This window comes from Eufriesea mexicana, unplaced genomic scaffold, assembly GCF_001483705.2.
Source record: "Eufriesea mexicana isolate 0111107269 unplaced genomic scaffold, ASM148370v2 scaffold1801, whole genome shotgun sequence".
NCBI classification, from domain to species: Eukaryota; Metazoa; Arthropoda; class Insecta; order Hymenoptera; family Apidae; genus Eufriesea; species Eufriesea mexicana.
This window is the reverse complement of record NW_016909918.1, coordinates 2,285,036-2,305,810: the sequence shown is the minus strand read 5'-3', so window position 1 is coordinate 2,305,810 and position 20,775 is coordinate 2,285,036. Positions and strand designations below refer to the sequence as shown.

Genomic DNA, 20,775 nt, shown 5'->3' with positions numbered 1-20,775 from the left:
CTTGTTAGGAAATTTCATTACATTTTGAAAATAACAATTAATGTATTTTAATTTCAGTTAGGCTAAATGTGCAAATACTTGAAACTACTTCAAAAGATGTACATAAGCTGGAAATTAAAATAGAATTGGTAATAGAAGCTAAAAACGTGCAAGAGAAATACTATCATGGAGTGAGAAAAAGATACTACATTATGGATGATTAAAAATTAATTTAAAAGCAGGAGTACTGAAATATATTGATGAAATGCTAATAATGGTACTATAACAATACACACAGATTTTTGGTATTATTTACTAACGTTGACATATTTACTAATTTCATTTATAACAAACTTATGAATATTGGTACTTATATTATAGTTTGGAAAATCACACTCATCTAAATTTATATTCTTGAGTTTTTTATACTATACGATTCACTTTACTATTCCAACTATTTACCATATCTAAATTTCAATATATCCAAATTTAAATTTCATTTGCAAAGAATAACTATCAAAAATTTATCATTTGCTATTGAATTTATGAAAATATGAGTACCTTAATCAACTAATTTAATAATATTTTTTTTATTAATGCTGGTGTCAATTATTTTCATCATTCAGAACATATATTTCAAATTAATTTAGCACAACTGAAAATAAATATCATGAATGAGGGTATTCCATGATGATACAAGTATTAAACACTGAGTATTCAGCCTGAGCAGGAGCCTGTAGTGCCTCTGATAGATCTTACCATCGGTGGAGCGTGAGCGATGTTCACCTGGCCGCTGACAGTCGTGTATTGAGCACCGCCCATGTGCCCGGTTCCATATGGTCGAGCCCCTACAAACCGTATCATGCAACTATCCGAGTGGTATTTACAAGGATCGATCTGCGGGATCGATTGATCGCTTGACAAGAAGCTAGGATACCAACACAAATCGGCTCCGTGAATTGCAAAGCGAGAACGTTTGTCACGGATAAGCGCCAAATGCCTCGTTTATTACATACATGATGAAGAGTAAGAAGAAAAAAAAATAAAAATAAAAAATATATAGGTATATACAAAATTATTATAAAGAGTAGAAAATAACTGTAGAGGCAGTCGTGCAAGAATCTCTAGAGCTTCTGTAGCTCCTTTCATTGCTTTGGGAACTTGATAGAGAAAGAAATAGAAAGAATAAGTTCAATTGAAGCCATACGAGTAAAGATTTTGCAACATTTGGTCTACTGATTTATGTATATTTAAGATCAATTGGTATTTGGTAGCCATTTTCAGTGATGGGGATTATGTTACATGTATTTTACTTATTTGTAGGTTTTTTAAGGGTTTGTTGAATTACAGAGCATAACATAACTTCTATTTTACCTTGGGAAGTAGAGGAAATAATATATAAGTGTCAATTGGTTCTATGTTGTACGTACAAAATATATAATAATGGACATAAAAGTTTTCTATAATAAATGTAGAAAATCTAATACTTTATGCCAACTAACATAAACTACAATAGGAATATGAAGTAAAGAAGAAGAAATTGATATTCTTTGTCTTTAAAAGGAATGATAAAGTAAATCAAAGATGGAGAAAAGAGAAAAGAAATAGAACATTATAAAATAGATGATTATATAGTGTGGTACAATTTACTCCTATACAGTCTCCAAATAACCAACTGATTTTAAATAAAAATAAATTTCATCAAAACAACAATTACATATACTTTTTAGGCTAACGCGTAAAACACGATAATTTGTATTTAATATTTTATAAGTCGGTGAATAGTTATATCAAAATACAGTGTCTTATTTCTAATTCCTTGTCAATGTGTTAATAGATTACTTTTATATTTCTCAAGAGGGGCCACACTTTAACTCATATATTTTTAAGGGGTTGCGAATACTACAAGACACTGATTTTGGGACACAAGAGATGATGAAGAAAAGTTTTTACACAATCTTACCGTCTCCACCAACTCTCATAACTGCGGGTATGGCAACTGACACGGCTTCCACATTTCCTTTGCCAACGTTGCTCGTTTCGTGTTGCATGATCGTTGCTCTGGAAAGAATATAAAATACATGTTACAGAAAAATATACAATTTTCGAATAATATTAATCAGATTTTTATTTTAAACATTTAAATACTCTGTGTTGTATCTGAATAAATTTTCAACATATTAAAATGGTCTCAACATATCAAGATGTTAAAAATTAATTATCTACACAGAAACTTTACTTCCTCTCTCTCTGTTTTGCTTCTATGTAGCTTCGCTGCTTCTGTCTCAAAAACTCCTCCATGAGATCACTTTATTTAAAATAAGAACAAACAAAAAGGTAGGGCACTACAATAGTCTTTATAAAACAGAATCCAATATGCAAGGAGCAAAATAAAATTGAAAAATGAGTCTCAACCTATCAGCCTTAGTAATTGCCCTAATACATCTCCCATCACCACACCAATTAACAAACTTAGTACATATGCTGTAACACTTACTTCAAAGGCGATACACTATCTTCAACCATAGTTGAACCTTCATCTCCTTCAATACCAAAGTGATCTTTAGCTTTCTGTTTCTTCAGGATGATGTCAATGTATCCAGAGATTAACTGAAGAATTTGTTCTGCTTCTGTGGTCTGTACGCTGTAATACTGATCAGAGTAATCGCCAAAGTCGAGTGTGAATGTGTTTGGAGAGGCACCCCAACGTCGGACGGTAGTCAACGGCCAAGTTTTCAAGATTTCTTTCGTTTTTTCATCAAGTCGCAAGACAGAGTCCTTGGTGACACCAAGCAAACGGGGTACCAGCTTGTTTTTCCCTTTCATTTTCTCTTTCACTAAAAAGAACGTGACACCGTAAGTGCTCAAGGACCTCGCTGTCTTCGTGTACAACACTTTGGCATCAAGCTCGGACAGGCCGATGTGTTTCTTGTGTTCTGCAAAGATTTTCTTCTCGATACCCTTCACCTTCAAGTAGGACTGCGGCAAAAATTCCTTCAGACTGGAATAAAAAATGTAAGTATCTTGATTATTAATTTGAAGTACTTCTTGACAATTTCTTCACTTATACAAATGAACTGATTCATAAATTGTTGAAGAATATGTAGAATACTATTAGAATTTGACTCTTTTTAATTATCATTGTAGAAAGATTTGATAATAATATTCAAAGAATTGGTTTTGTAATAGTAATTTTACACAATACTTCTTTCACTTTTTAATTATATTCTCATTCAAATTCAGCAATACTTCTTTTAATTTTAGGAAAGTAATAAAATATTTTATGAATTCTTTAACTTGCTTAAAGGATCTTTGATTTCTCTTGAAATTTTGTATACAATATAGTGTTGATTTCATATAAGTAATAGGAAGAGTCATAGAAATACCCTGAATTTGTTATTAGCATGAAAGCACTTTGACAAATATTTCCTTCCCAAGTATATCTACACAAAGTATTTACAATTTTTACAGATAAAGTATTCACAATTAGAAAAGATTGACATTTTATAATAATAAAAGATAGAAGTGTCTTTCCATGAAAAATTCATCTACATAATTTTGAATCTTATGTCATTGAATCTCTTCATCTTCTTATCCTAATTACATCAGATTCTTCATATACTTATTGTTAACATATCATAGTAACGACGAAAGGAAGAAATCAATATTTCTTATCTAAAAACTTACTCGAGAAAGCCCGGCTTGTGCTTGTCTTCCTTGTAATCACCGAACTGGATCTGGCATTGTATTCCAGCAAAAGTACAAGCTTTTTCCTGAGTAACCGGATGCGTGCCATCTAGAATTGCGTCTCTTGCTTGAACGTACAAAAGAGATAATTGCACCGGATCTCTGCTGTCGATATTTTGATCTGAGAAGAAGAACTTTCTCCGCAGTAGCACCGTTTCTGACTCGTCTATTCCTTGCTCTCTCAACGTCTTACTAGGATCTATCCAGTTCACTGAAAGAACAAAATGGTATTTCCTTGTATCATGAAAATCTATACTTTAGATCCAACGAGTATCCATTGTAAAAATATTAATATTATAATATGTATGTAGTGATTAGAAAGACCTCTTTATGCAAAAATTAGCTTCTTTAGATTTAGCTAAGACTCAGCAAGCATAATCAAGATTTCAAAAATAGTAGATTTTAAATTTTATATATAGATTTGTACATTTATATTGATATTATATATACGTAATAATTAAAATATGTATAACTAGTATTTTCTTAAAGCAAATTATTTGTACTGAATTATGTGTAAAAATAAGATTAGAGAATTTTAGCTATTATACTTATATTTAAATCCCTGTTAAAAATAATATGTATTAAAAATTCCAAAATAACTATTAATTTTACTTTCATGGAATTTGTTACATTTTTGTCTGTCATGTTCTCATATTTTTTTAAATTTAAATTTAATTCTATCTATCAATACACCTATTAAAAATTTTTAAAAAATTATCCACTTGTTGCATTGTATTTCCAACATTCCATTCTTAACATTTTTATGGTAGCTTTCTTTTCAATTCTTTTTAAACTAAAAACCACCTACAACAAACTTAAATGTACAACACATTTCTTTTATTATTTTATTATTATTTTGACATATTGTTTCAAACTACTTATTTCTCCAAATTGTATCTAGTATCTCTATCTAAATTTAATCTATAAATTGGATCTGAATCTTCTGAAATCTATAGTACATATTATTTGCAAACCTAATTAAACACGTTTACATAAAACTAAAATTAACTTAGCACTTCTATACAAAGATAAAATTCAATATCCCTTCCTTGCACGATTATCCACCCACCACTTGCTCCACACAAAAGAATCCTGCAAGAACCGCAAATAAACAACCATACTACATCCAAACTTACTACACTCAGCTGCCAGTTTCAAAATACAGAAAAAATGAAAAAGTATAAAAATATAATACCATATAATGAGTGTTAAACCCCCACATTCCAAGTACAAAGACATCCTTTTCCCAACAGCCTCCAAAAAAATGACTCCTCACAGGACTCTTCCTCCACACACACATATCTCGCCACGGCCATTAAACTTCTCTATTCCGGAAGTTTAATAAGTCCGAATTTTTATCGTGGCTAGATTAAGACTCGCTGCTCACCTTCGTCGTCGGTCTTAAGCTTCTTCCTTAACTGATCCATCTTCGCGTCGCGCTCTCCTTTCTCCTCTTTCCTCCTCTTCAGCGTGAGGGTGCCGAAATTGCCGGGCTTCTGATTCTCGGTCTCCTCATCGGCCAGCTCGCGTACCAACGAGTACTCATCGTGGTTCGTGATGCCTATCTTCGTACAAATTACTACCATGAGATTGGCGACGGGCTGACTGTCATCCACCAGCAACGTCTTCAGCGTTCCATCCAGCATGCGCACCCGAAGGGTCCGCAGTTTGCGTCGGTACTCGAGCAGATCGCCGTTCCTCAGAATGTAATAATCGAGATTCCGGCCTGGCTCCAGCCATACTCCCTTCTTCACGTCCTCGTCGGCAAGGAATAATCCGTAGTCCTTCGCTGTCGATGCAAAAAGAGAACATGGTCATTACAGTTGTGCTTACATCGTGGCTACGCATAGGGAATTCCTAGGGACTTGTTAGAATCTCGGCGAGGGTGAGTGTGAGTAAATGAAGTGTACCATCCGCTTTCGCTGGTTTCTTTTAGGATCGCTGCTTGGTCTTTAGGATCGTGGTCAAACTATTTGCCAGGGATTCTAAAAGGATTTCGTGGAGTTGCGCTTCGACCTGGCTGATGGAGATTAAGAAGTTAGCGGTTTAGTGGATTGGCTATTTTTTGAGGGGAAGTTGGAGAGCTGCCTGTGAAGTTATTCGTGGTGCACGTTGCAGGTGAAGTGGTAGAATTGTGAAGTGTTTTTGGGGAAAGTTACTCGTGGAGGATTTTGCTCGTGGTTTTGTTGGGATGTTAAATCGGAGCTACTTTTTTTAGTAATTTATTTGGGTTTGTTTAAAGACGCGACTGTGTTTTCGCTAGAACAATGATTTTCCTACTTTTATAACGATCGTGATATATAATAAATCTATAAATCTGGAATAATTTTTGTTCAAATTCTAGAGTCAATTTGTCAGTAACTAGATATCCTACTCGGTTACTCCTTTATGTTTTCCCAAAGGTGTGACTATATTTTTCACAGATTGCACTTCAATTAAGTGTTACCAAAAGATTCTATACCTTCGAAAAATGTATTAAATTAATAATACGTTATTGATAATAAAATTGCATAGAAACACGAAGCTAGAAGATTCAACGACCGAGTTTTCAGATCAATCTAAAAAGTCATCAGCCTTTAACCATCGACTTTATTTTCAACGTAAACATCTGACGTGTAAAACGGCGAAGAAAACGAAGGAAGGAGAAAAATGCAAATTTGCGTGTTCGTTAGTGCAGCGTCGTTGAATATTTCAGGTGCAAGTAGAAGCTTACGTTGGCCCATGTTACTCGCTTCAGCGAGTTTCTCTCTGATAATACGGCAAGCGTCGTAAATGGATGTGCTCGGGTCGAATTGCATCATCTTCGTGGCGTTTTTCTCCGGGATGGAGATACGCAAGGATAGGGTGGCCATTGCGATTGTCTGGGGTGATCTGCGTGCACGAAAACCACCGGAATCACTCGACTGAAAAACAAAAATAACGTAGGTCAGCCTTCGAGATTCTCTCCTTTTTTTATTTCTCTTTGCCTTAAAACTACGAAGTCTTAGGCTAAGAGTAATTCAACTGGAGCTGTTTAGGAGACTGGTTGCAGAACCAATCTGAGTGATAGGTTAACGATTTCAGCAGACTAGGCTTGCTTCAACTTTTTATTAGTTTTAATATAGGAAATATATTCCTTTTTTAAAATTTATTTTCGTGTAATTAAATGGGGAATAAATATCAACTATTGAAAGTATTTATTAGTTTGGGTGGAATTTAAATGAAATTTCTAATTTGAGAACAAGTGAATTTGGTATTTGAGTTTACAGCAATTATGCAAGAAAATTTTGTGTAATATTAGATCCATATAAGATCTCCGAATGATGTATTTATTTGTTTCTTAATTTAATATCCAATATTTATATTATTAAATACTAAAAATTGTAATATTTTTAAATACTCGACATTAAACGTAATCTTTAATATTATTAGTTAATGTAACAATCTAATATTTAATATTCAACCGTGCTTAACTTTCAGATAAAAAACTTCAAATAATCTAACGAATTGATAATTTTCCACAAGAGAGAAAATTTTTATTCTAATTATAATTTTAGATGATTAAAAGAAAAGAAGAAAAATTGTTTAAAAGAAATGATTTAATATGATTGAGGAAAATCCTGTTCGGATGTTTCTCAATTTTTCTGCAGGTACTGATTTCAATTACAAATCACGTTCCTTTTCTTATATGGAATTTACATTTTGTTACTGGAAATCGATTTTGGAACCAGTGTCTGTAGCTGATCCTCTTCGCGTGAAACGAGCTTAAGCGTAGAAGCTGCATGACTGAAAGTAATCTAACGGACAATTTCGTTGAATCAATAGGATTTGACTAAACAACAGAGGATAAAGAATAAAATAACTGGCTATTTTATCTACCACATTGCTAGCAAATAAACACCAAATGGAACAGAAAATACCAAATTACTAATTTTTATCCTCTTCTCTGTTTTTCTTTCACTTCTGAATTATTTCAATAAAAATTTGTTCATTATTATAATAATTGGAAATTTCGTTTCTATTTAATCTATATACAACAGGAATATTTTAATTAACAAGTTTGAGACAGTTGAATTTTTCCTTGACATTTCACGTTTCTATATTTTAATATAAATTTCTAAACTGTTTTGCAATAAAAATTATATTGTCAAATATATTTTCATCGATATTACAGATTCATGGAATTTTATGTAGATTTTTTAAATAATCAGATAAATACATTTTGTTAATAAACTTTTCTTATTAGATTTTATAGATATATGTTACATATCTTTCCTTCGCTTTTATATATCTAGACAGTTTGTAGCTACACGTGTTTTCTATTAACAGTTGCTTGTTAATAACACCTAATAAACACAGTAAATGATTAAAGCTTAACTGTGAGCTTAACTGTGCATCATGTGAAACTAATTACAAATTACTATATGCCATTAGTATCGAAGTGGAATACGAAAGTATATCTCATATGAGATATATAATCTCTAAGCTTACTACATTAAACAATAGTAAATTCATATCAACAATAAAATTAAATTTTATATATTCATTGAGTAATAAAAATAAACACGTAAAAAAGGATTGAATAAAATAACAAGAAACGAAAAGACCTCTTACAACATCCACAAACATAATCAAATAAACTTGATATTAAAAGTATAAATTAAACGAATGACAAATAACTAATATTGAAAGCAATATTTTTAACACTAGAATTACCGATCTAATCTGGTTTCAGGTATATTATTTTTGTAATTATTAAAAACATATAACTGTTTTTAACAAAATTAACATTGACTTTCATTCATGTAGTGACGTAATTATGCGTAACTGTCTACCTTCATCATACTCCGTTTCAATTATTATTATTTACGTATACCATATTTATCTACCCACCAACAATTTAGTAGTTCAAATATTAAGTAGTTTCAATATTAAAAATCTGAAGAATATTCTAACTAACTCGAGCGTCACTTTCAAGCGTTAGAACACATTAGTCTCCGATGTTGCATCCCAGAATATAAAGTCATGATCCTATATCCTAACTCAGTAGCGCCGGAGAGGGGGCGCATGAATCCAGTGGCTGCGCGCGCATCCGTCGTGCTGGTCGCAATTACCACGAGCACGCATTAGCAACAAGCATAGGACAGACGATCGGCCGAACGATTCACGGAAGAACATAAAGGACTTTACGCGGATATGCGATTTCTAGTTTACCGGTGAATCAAACGCAACAAGTTGCAAGGAGCCGAGTATTGTGCCACGCTCACGGGTCACCGTTCTATCCACTCGCGTAATTGCACATTATCGTAAAACAACAGATAGTTCTTGCTCGTGGAACGCGATATGCGCGGGACCCTCGTTAATTCCGGCACGCGAAGTAATTTCCACGCGACGATAGCGAATTAGAGCCTTCTTGATATTCAATTCTGCAGTTTTTATATTTTCCCTTTTTAAAAATTTCAAATAACGCGGGCTGCGATTTGGAGACGCGCGACTCCCTAGAGGGCGGTAGTGTCGTTTAACGACATGAAATATGGAAACTATTTATCGGATAAGAAGTTAGGAGACGATGAGATGGGATTTCTCGCTTCGTCATTGTTTTACAGATGGTGCAGAGCGAGATAGAAGAAGATGGCTTCCTTCCGTGAAAGCGTGATTTTACATGAGGCCACGAAGTGGGTCTGTGAATGAACGGACCCCTTCAGCAAGGGTAAAAATTGGCGGCGAGCACGTTGCAGGCTCACCATCCCACCCTCTGAAGTTTAAACCCCGTGATTTGTAACCCGGGCTGTAGGTGGGGATCGTCTCCCACTCTCCTGTAGCCCGGATGCACCGTGGGCAGTTAGAGTGGGGATTCGTTTTCCGGGCAGGCCGCGGTCGGAGAAGAGTGGCGCTAGTGTCGCGGTCTCGCGGCGCCGCGAGTGTCCAGGGGTCTTCGGCGTGGGACCTTTCCCCTCCGGGACGAGCCACACGAGGGGCATTCTGCGGGGAAGCACCGGTTGCGTTCATTTCGAGTTCCCGGAGCTCTACCAGCGCGACGAGGATGGCCACTATGGAGGTTTTAGTGGGTAAAAATCCCACGTAACCCCGTCCTCGTGTCCAGGGGGCCCGCGGTATCTTTGGGAAATTTTCCTCGCGTTAAAAGGAATGAAAAACGAAAGGGAGGTTAGAAGAGGATAATTTATCGAACGAATTCTGACGAAGTAAAGATGTGGAAATCTTTATAATTACTTTTATCAAGTATCTTTGTCGTGTGAACTACTTTCAATGAAAATTAGACGGAAACAGCTCGTTTTGCGACTATGGTTTAAATAGGAAGCATTGCTATAATGGCTCACCACTAACGGATGTTGGTCGGACTTATCGAGCTTGACCTTATCCCTGCTAACAATCAGACGAGTGAGTTGATGTTAGATAAATATATATTTATTTGCGAACATTCGAATTAATGTGTCTCATTTGTAAAATATTTGGAATTTGGAATTTACCTTCAGTAGTGAGAAACAAATTTTATTTATGGCGACTGTCAATGACATATTTAATTTTCTTCTTTAGATTACTCGACTAGTCAGGCTAGCAAAATATTCGAAATCATCAACTAATGAGTGAAATTTATAATGGGTGAAATATATTTAATTCTCTAACAAAATTATTATAGACACCGGTCTATTTTATATAAAATATTTTGCTAAAATCTCAAATATTAAATACAAACTCACAAATAAATCCTGCTCAAGAATAACAAAATTTCTCTCCTTTATCATCAACTGAGTTACGCACATTGAATTTAATATGACAATATTCAAGATAAACCCTTTGGTGCCTAGAAACTAATATAACCTGATACAAAAAATAAGTAAAAAGTAGAAAATTTGCAAAATTAGTAGAACTACCCTTATTGTTAGTGTCGTCAAATATTTGCTATGCCTCGATATCATTGAACGAAAAATATTTTCATAATTACGAAGTCGAGCAGCTGACTCTCGACGCGAGGAAAATAAGAAAGGGAAGAAAGAAACTTGGAAGACCAGGCATTCCATCATTTTGTATCGGTTTTCTGGGAAACCTAGCAGAGCAACGGATTAAAAATGTCCCGCTATCGAATGAAAGAGGAAGCCACCGTGGGACTTCTGTCTATATATTGATCTTCCGTGGTATGGTACATTTGCCATAGAATTTGCCACAGGGTGCAGTGTGGGATCCAGCACGGGCGTAGAACCCACCCCACGTCACGGTATTCGGCTAATAAAAATAAATTGTCACTGGCTCCGTGCTAATTAAATCGATCCGGGAACGAATCTTTCTCATTTAACCCCCACGGTGAGATAGGCCACCCATGGTGCACTGTTTGCATCAACAAATTACCAATAATCCCCATACGTTCGTCAAATAAATCACATTGATGAGGAGCACGACGATATTTCACGCGTCTTGTTAGAAATCCTGCTCAATTATCCAATTTAGTCGTTAGAGGTCATTTTTCCTTGTTAAAAATTCTCCTGCTCTTATTTTCAACCCTCTGTAGTCAGAATTTCAATTGAAGAGCTATTGGAGGTGAAATAAATCCTTGTTAAAAATTCTCAGGTCTTTATCTTCAAAAGTGTAGTCGGAACCTTATTTGTGTATCAAAGGAGTTGATAAAAATTCTCATGGATTCCTATTTAATCCTTTATTCTGTAATCATAATCGTACTTATTTATGAAACAAATCGTTGAATGGGTGATAATCCTCTTAAAAATTCTTATAATTTTCTTTTTAATTCCTTATAGAAGATTCTATCTGTTTGTGAGAAGTAAATAAATAATATTTCTTTATTAAAAATTCTTTTAGTTTTCTTTTTAACCTTCGATAAGGAACTTTAAAAAGAATTTTACAAGTAATGTCTCTTTTTTCTAAGATTCTCATTGTTTTCTCTATAATCTTCTATGATCAAGATTTTATCTATATACGAAAAAATAATAATTATAGTTTGCAGTCTCTAGCTTTGATTATAGAAATAGAATCCAATAATTGTTAAAAAAGAAGATTGCTACATAAAGAAAATTTTATAAATATGTATAAACGGATGCTCCCAAATAATTTACAGGTCACGTGAAATTACTGCAAAATTGATTTCGTTCGAAAATTAGATTCTCGTTTGGAAGGCAATCTCTGAGAAAAATACTTCACACGAGAATGAGAAAATTGTTGACAGTCTTGGTTATGTTAATTGGAAAGTTGATTAATTACGAAGTTCCGTTCTTGATGAAATAGTTTGGCCGAAGAAGGAACGCCGGGCTATATTCTATATAGCATGAGTCTTTTATAAAAAAAAATTATCGATCCAGGAATTTAAATGATATTTAACAATATCATTTAACCAGAAATGAAAAGGAAGACGAATCTATAAAAAATAAATAAATAAAATACCCAATATTTCCTCAATTTTATTCACCTTGAAAAATTCAGTTTAACCTTTAAAATAAGTAAGAAAAAGAATCTAAAAAATCAAACAAGATATAAAAATGGCTAGATCCAGAAATTAAACGATTCTATTTAATACTATTTAACCAAAAATGGAAAGATTAAATCACCATAAAGCAACTATAGAATTTAAAAAAAAGAGACAAACGTTTCCTTAACCTTCGTAATTTCAAAAAATTCTCTATGCTATAAAAATGACATAGAAATTCAAAAGATCGATAAGATCCAAAAATTTAATCGTCTTTATAACTTTCGATTAAAAATAGTCTAAAAAATTTCAAAAAATTGGAAAGAGTATCCAATATTTCTATTAACACTAGAACTACCGATCTTTAATGGGTAGCTAACTATAACGTGCACAGATTATAGTAATTTCAGTGGTACGATGAATTACAGTTCTTTCTTAACCCTTTGCACTCGACGACTTTTTCGTTACAGAAAAATAGTAATTCGAAGACTTTCTGTCATAGAGTCGACGATATTTTTAAAATGATAAATGAGAAATCATATGCAAATTAAGACGTAGAATTATTTTTCTTCGACATTCCACGCATCGCTAGGTAATTTTAAATTTGATATATTAATTAACGTCGATTTTTAGAACCTGATTAAATGGTGACTGAGAGTCACCTCTCGAGTACAAAGGGTTAATATGAGTTGATACGAATTTTATTCTTAAAGCACGTGTTCGGTGCTATGTGTTCGATGATTGTAAAAAGGAAAATTGTGGGACCAGTCATTTTGACTGGGTTGGTAGTTCTAGTGTTAATCCCATTTCATTTCCTCGAACAATCCACCCCGTCCCAGCAATGAAACAGAAAGATCCAGCAGAATACAAATGCAACCTCGAATCGACTTACCCATAAATTCATAAAGAAAGAAGAGGAAGAATAAAAAGGGGTTGCCTTGATTTAGAAAATATATCACCGGATAGCTGATCAGGATACACGATACATTATCGCGATCTAAACGAGCATAGGCCGCCAATTATAGCCTGTTTCGTTCGTTTACTCGACTCCTTTCTTTTTTATACTCGTCTCGATAGGAGAGCAGGGGGTGGTCCATGCGCATAAATTCGTTGCAAGTACACCCTACGCCAATGTGGACTTCCACCCTTAGAGGTTGCCAGGCAACGCCGGTCTCTGACTGTGTCAAACTCAAGCACAACCACCCCAGACCATCCCTTCTTACGAACCCGGGCCTCCCTCCGCCCTTCACCCCCTCTGCTCCTCTCTCCTTTCATTTTCTCTTCTCCGTTTCCCTCGCTCTAGCTCACTGTTCATCGGCCTCTACTGTCCTCCCTCTTCGTCTGTCACCCGGCCGCCGTATATCTCCGTCCTCCTTTCAACCCCCTCCGCAACTTTCTCTCGTCCAACCACCCCTCCCTCCCTCCGCCCCCACACTTTTCCCGCCAGGTTTCGTTATTTTCTTCCTTTTTTCTTCCTCTTTATTCCCGCGAATCTAATTTTCCGTTCTTACCGTTTTATACTTTTTCATCTTATACGTTTCATTGTTTCTTATCTTTTTTCCTCCCCTATCCGCCCTTCCTTTCGCCCCTTCTTTTCGGTTTTTTAGTTAGGTCGTTGGCGTTATTGTCCCTCCGGTGTCTCGTTTTCTACTTTCCACGGCGCGGCGCTTTCTTTGTTATCTCTTTATCGACTTTCCGCGGCCCTCTTCCTTCTCTCCTCTTTTCAACTTTTCGATTCGCTCCCTTTTCAACCTTTGTCCGCTGTTATTGTCCCCGCTGTTTCTCCTCTTGCTGCTAATGCCCTTTTATTACCCGTTCTTCGTTGCTTTTCACCCTTTTCTGCTTAATTTTCCAGCGTTTTTGGTTGTTGTATCGTTGCAAACGGTTTGTTGTCGACGTTCGTCTGATTTCTTTTTCTTTCTTTATTTTTTAATTTTTTCTTTTTTTTTTGAAGTATTTTTGAGTCGAATTTTTATTTTTTACCTAAATCAGACATTCCTGATATTCGTACAATTATCGTATTTTTGTGAAAATTGTATCTTATTCATGGTTTTGAGTGAAATATTATAAATATTTTATTTCCACCTTTTTGTTTTTCTTCTTGGGTATGTTGTTTTTGTAATTATCTTCACTTTTGTGTTTCAGTTTTTGTTTATACTTCTCGGTGAAATGTATTACGGTGTTATTTCCTTTTATGTTGCATTTCTCGAACAACGCTTTTCTTACTTTGGTTCGTGACAGTGGTCGCAATTAACGTTCAAGTGGAAACATTTTCCTAGGGAGTAACTCCGGGTGTCTTCTTGCTTCACGTTATCTCGGAATTCGGAGCATGATCTTGTTTTATAGCTACTTTTCTAGTCAATTAAACGTTATAAACTGGCTGAAATTATCGTCGAGGAATTTAAAGTCTATTTTATGGTTAAACACGACGTTGAATCGAGGACTAATTTTGCTTGTTTACAGCAAAGGATGTAATAGATGCATTTGGCAATAGGGGTCACAACACGTAGATAATTTAAATTGTTATTGTCTATTATAAAGTATATTAGGAAGTCTATGAGTCTATTACGAGTCGATGAAATATGAAATATATTTCAGCGAAGAAGATACAAAATATCCATGTATCTAAATAAAATTTTAAAAAATCTTCGAAATTCTGGAAATCTGTGAAAGTCGGTGATTATAAGGATTTTCAAAAATTTCAAACCTTCGAAGTTACGAAGATTCTAAATATTTTCAAAATTCCGAACTACACGAATCCTTAAACTCCTCGAAGTTTCGAAACTATTAAAATTCTTGAAATCTTCCAAACTTAACAAATTTTCCAAATTCTGAAACCACTAAAATTTCTAAAATCTCAAAAATTTATAAAATTCTTAAAAATTTCAAAATCAAATGTACAACAATCCTCGAAAGTGCCACTTTGCAACACTATAATTTCCATTCAATCGCGTACTAAACTATACAAATCATGTTTCATAAAATAAATTCTAAAATAATAATCAAAATTACTCGTGATATCACGATGTCTATTTTAAGGAAAATTTCAAAAATTGTCAAGAAGACTTTACGAAGATTAAAGGGTATGAGGGTACATATTCAAAAATGAATGAGCATCGTCGAAGGTCGAAGAAAGAAAACGAAGAGGTGGCTGGTGAAAATTAGAAGTGGATGTTTGAAAATGCCCCGAGTAATGGATAAATTGTCCCAGGCTACACGAGCACGAATCTGCTTTGATAATCGTGGAAGTTTGCTCGGAACTTCGTCTCGAGTTCATTTCAGAACGGCCGCCCGATAATGTATGCAATGATACTGTAGAACTGCTTGACTAATAATTTCGTTTAACTTTATCTTCAAACGAGTTAAGTCGTTCAGCATTCATGAAAGTTGTAAGAGATAATCAAGAGATCTCGCTGAGTGTTTCTCACATTGACGGAAATTGGCCCCTGAATTATTTAAAAATCCCACCTCCTGCTTATTCAGGTTAGTTCTACGAGATGTTACGGTTGGAAGCAGACAGAATATAAAGCAAATTCTAAAAAATTTTATTCTAGTGTCACACAAAAGTCAATGAAATTCAATTTTCTTAATTTCAAACTTTCAATCTTCAACCTTGTAAACAGGACATTCCAAAATAGTAATTCAATAATAATTTTAATTAATTCTTAATATATAATTAATACTTTAATTACTTATAATACTTAAAGTACAATTAACACTTTTTAATTAATACTTAACACATTATACAATACTTAACTTAACCCTTTGCACTCGACGATTTTTTGGCTAGAGAAGAGTATAAATTCAAAGATTCTCTACTAAAAAACTGACGATACTTGTTTGAGCAATAAATAAAGAATTGTATAATAATAGAATTGTAGAATTATTTGATTTCGATATTTCGCACACTGCTGCATTACATTAAATTTGATATATTAATTAATATCGATCTTACAAATTTTATGAAATGGTGACTGAAGCTCACCTCTCGAGTGCAAAGGGTTAATATACCAAAATTGATTTTTTTCTTTTCCCAATTTGCATAAAAATCTACATTCGCGATATCCAATTTCCAACATGGCAACTCTAACTTCTGGAAAACAATTTTATCTAATCACATAATTGTTTTTACTCGACTTATGTTAGTCCATAGAAAAATTCGACATAATTCTAGCTCAGTTTACCAAACGATAATACTTATCAATATATACTTATCAATAGCAAATAATCCATGTATCGAAACCAATCAACGCACCAACACCCTCCGTGAACTTGCCAAATCCGAATTCGAGTACAATCAATCCCAGATTCCTAATTCAGTCATAACAGTGGGGTTGCCGCGATCGAAGTCAATCTATCTCGCTACAATCGTGAAAATCCTCAAAGAAAAGGGAAGGAGCTCGCGAAGCTACGAAATAAACGAAATTTTGCTAGAAAATCGACTGGTTTCGTTTGCAAAGTTTACTTGACTAGACTGCGGCACGTCACTTTTCAATTTTCATGGAATGTATTTAGAGGAATGACCTCATTACCTGCAATTGGGTCAACTGCATGAGTGCAACTATGCAGCTGCGATGCGCTCCGACGTTGTTCAAATCGTTCTTTGAGCGTTTAGACCCTCGTATCGAGTGCTATTAATGTGTGACGTTGTCTTACATACTTCTAATTTCTTTTTATCGATTATGTGCTTTCACGAGAAGCGTCTTTGGGTATTTTTATGGAAAATATTTGAATCTTGGAAAATTGTGAAAAATCAGATTTTTTGTTATATTTGTTATATTTAACTTCGATGTGAATTATTTTGAAATTATCGAGATTAATAATATAATTGATTGTGTAGGTGTAGTGTTTGTTTTGTGAATAGTGCAATTTTGGAAATATTATAGGTGTAGAAGTTATAGTTGATTTGGTAGCTACTTGAAATTTTTCTTACAGAGTGATAAAAGGATGCAGGTTTTAGATAAGATGAAATTTGAGATATATAATATGAATTTGATATAGAGATGGTGATTTAATTGAAGGATAATATAGCTAGATTTTGAACCATTATTTCTAGAAATTTTGGGAAAGTAAGAAACTTAATTATACACTTTTGAGGCTTTAGAAATCTTATAAGTATTTTGGAAATTCTTCTAATTTTATTAACTAATTCGAGCATTTATACATTCTCCAAATGTAATCGAAATTCCTTCTCTGTAAAATTTACTTTCGGAAAATTTGTATATGTAATATAAATTATTGGACTGTAAACGATAGATAAAAATACAAAAATAAGAATATATCGTTTCGAAATTTTTCTATTTTTAGAAACTACTATTTTTATTAATCATTAAATATCTTACATTTTTTTTCTTTTTATAATTACTTTAATAGTTACAAGAATAGAAAATACATAATTTGTAATATTCAAAGTAAATTTTACTTATGAAAAAATCTTGTATAAAATATATAATTTATTAAAATTAGGAAAATAAATAAATATAATAAATCTTAAATAAATAAAATAAATCTTTTAAGCGTTCAAAAATTTCACAAATATTTTTACTATTTTTGCCCTTTTATTTTCCAAATATATACCTCACTATTAAAGAACATTTTTCTCCATTAATATTGCTTATAATATTAATAATGATAATATGAAAAATTATACTGAATTAAAATATTAACATTAATAATAATGATAGAAAATAAATTGTGGTCGATATAATTATTTCTGTGGAAAAAAGGTATTTAGAACAATTAATCAAAGGTATTAAAGTTTCTTCCTTGAACTGAATTATTTTTAGAATGGACGAAAGAAAAATTCGTGCGAAAAATCTGTAACACGTGTATCAAGAGAATATCTATTTCGAAGCTTCAGAGCTTTCTGCATATTGTGTTACACTTTTAGTGCTGCCATATAACCCGGAAATTCTGCCAAGCGGCTTCAAGACTTTTAAGTAGACCGTGTGAAACGGTCACGGTTCTACCCAAACGACCTTACGAATGAATATTTTAGGGCCAGCCTGCAAAAAATTTCTCACAGGACGAAATGTGCCATTTCATCGTTTAAAGACTAGGTCAGCGATATTTTTCCTAGTAAGAATAAGTAGATGGCCAATCTATAAGAAGTTAGCAGAGATTTAAGGAAACATGACAGATCCAAAGTGTATCACTGGTCATGTAACAATAAAAATAAATTAGTATCATGAGCTAAATATTTTTTGAAATTTCTGTGGGATAAGTGAAATTATGAATAAATAGGAATAATATTTAATTAGATGAGAGAAGCTGATTCTTGGTATGAAACAGATAAATAAATAGATAATTTCTAGAATAGTGTGTATACTGTTAAATGAATTATAATATACTATATAATTCATTTATGAGCCTGAAATAAAATTTGAATAATCGTTATAAAGAAATTTTGTTGCTATTAATTATTTCAGCAACAGATATTTATATTTGTATCAATTTGTGTATCACGTTTAAATGCAAAAACAGAATATGAATAAATAAATAAATGATTGAAATATACAATAGATTAATGTTTCCTTCTACTAATTACAAGCACCTGTATTGTTACTAAATGTATGTTTCAGTAGAATTATAATATGTAATTTATAATGATTCTTGGTATATCATTAAAAAAGCATGAATTTACTTTTTCTAATTTTTATATAATTGATATAATTTTGTGGACAATTTTATATAAATAAGTAATTTTAGGTGAATATGAATTCAAATACTAATTAATACTAAATGAATTGAATAATAAATAGTATTTTCTTTTACAACTCTCGAACCAATTATAATTATACTTCTTCACTGAGATAAAGTGTAAAAATAAAATGTTCGATACTCACATGTGTAATATTTCTTTTCCCAAGAATAATTTCTTATCTGCTTCTTATCGCGTAAGTATGTTCCTTATCAAATCATTCTTAACACTTAGACAATAACAGCAATATTGTTTTAAATTCACAACCTACTATAATCTTCAATGTTTTTGAAAGAGTCATTTGAACGACCACTTCTCTTCTTAAAAATTTTAATCAATAATCGAGTATCAATTAAATAGTAAAATTTTATTTCTAATATATTATATATTCATATGATTAAATTTTTATTCCTGATTCGTGTACTACTCAATCCTCGTTCGTCCTGTTCTTACATAATTGAACCTCTTTTACCTTAATAAAAGCCGAACTTAATTTTCTCAAAAACAACCACGTGTCTTCAATAACTGTAAAAATAAGTTTTAGGTTATGTTTAGATTAGGTTAGGTTACCAGGCATTCACGTTGCATAGTTCTAGTGTCAAAATAGCTTTCCCCCAATATACTCACAAATTGTTTCAATAAATACAAGAATAACAAAATGTAAAATTCAATGTAGAAAATTACCTTATTTGCCCTATACCTCAAAAATCACGAAAAGTATCTGCAATCCATCTGCAGACTTCCAATACCACTAACCACTAATTCTGGAAATTCTATAGATAATATCAAAGGTAACTAGATGGTAACTAGATGGTAACTAGATGGTAACTAGATGGTAACTAGGCTAGTAATAATTAAACACGACTGGAAAGATCAGGAAGATATAAAATAGGGGTGTTAACAGAGAGTGGACAGGTGGCATTCTCTAAATTTAGACGTCAAGTCTCCTTTCACGGTGATGACGCCTGACGAGAACTAATTGAGGGTCCGCCAATTGCCAGGAGGTAACGAAAAGACACGATTATGCACGCTCTACAAGATTCGGTAATCAGGGGCTCAGTTCTCTTAATGGATCCTGGCACATAGGTGCCAATCACGTGGACCCCCGCTGTTGATACAGCCAGCATGAAAAATAACCTTTCGCTTAACCCTCGCTTAACCCGCTGTTTAAGCTCGATTTTTGTTCATTGCCTTCAGCCAACATGACTGACAGATTCGTTCATACGTTTCGGAACGATAGTCGATTATAGAGAATCGATGGATACAGGGACCGATAATTTTAGCAATTGGGTTGCTTTTATCGAATTTCTTTTTTCGTATAGTTGTATTAGTATTTAATGGATGATTTTATGATGTTTGATAAGACTTTGCTATCGTTGAAATAGTAGGATTTTTTTAAAATGATTGTGTTGTTATTTTTACATTGATTTTATGGTGCCTGGTAAGTACGTGCTATTGATGAAGTCCTTTTATGGTTGTTTTATTGTTTTTAGGGTAGTTTTATACTGCCTGCTAAAGATTTTTATTGCTGACCTGAAGTTTGCGTGAAATATATTGACAGAGGATATTTGAGAGAATATTTACTCAGGATTCTAAGTATTGTATTTTCTGAAATAATAATAAGAAGAAAATGTTATTTGTTAATTGAAACTGCTTAGGTATGTGAATGACAAACGAACCCTTTGTTTCCAAAATGATTACGTTGCATCGCGAAAATTATGAAATTTGAAAATCATAGAGAATTTTTCATATAAACTTCTTTAACCCACAAAATTATTATGTTACAACATAATTATTATAACATATTGCAGATATCACAATATATAGAGGTCAAAATCAAAAACGCAAGAAAATCATCTAAACATGAAAAATCTCTTCAAAGAATCCAAGAATTAAGTTTCCAGTAACCTAAATGTAGTAAAAATCTTTTGAAGAATAA

The 20,775-nt window shown here is 33.1% G+C and overlaps 1 protein-coding gene across 4 annotated transcripts in view; it reads right to left on the bottom strand.

The window, feature by feature from the left end:
- The window catches only part of rhea (Talin_middle and talin-RS domain-containing protein rhea), a 90,967-nt gene that overhangs the window by 15,298 nt on the left and 54,894 nt on the right, over positions 1-20,775 (bottom strand). For all 4 annotated transcript variants that reach the window (XM_017902301.1, XM_017902303.1, XM_017902305.1 and 1 more), the window contains 6 exons: positions 6,440-6,629; positions 5,114-5,515; positions 3,667-3,937; positions 2,477-2,980; positions 1,943-2,040; positions 739-827 (listed from right to left, as the gene is read on the bottom strand). In XM_017902301.1, coding sequence (XP_017757790.1) covers positions 739-827; positions 1,943-2,040; positions 2,477-2,980; positions 3,667-3,937; positions 5,114-5,515; positions 6,440-6,578 — 1,503 coding nt within the window. In that variant the 5' untranslated portion in view covers positions 6,579-6,629. The remainder of the gene's footprint in view (positions 1-738; positions 828-1,942; positions 2,041-2,476; positions 2,981-3,666; positions 3,938-5,113; positions 5,516-6,439; positions 6,630-20,775) is intronic.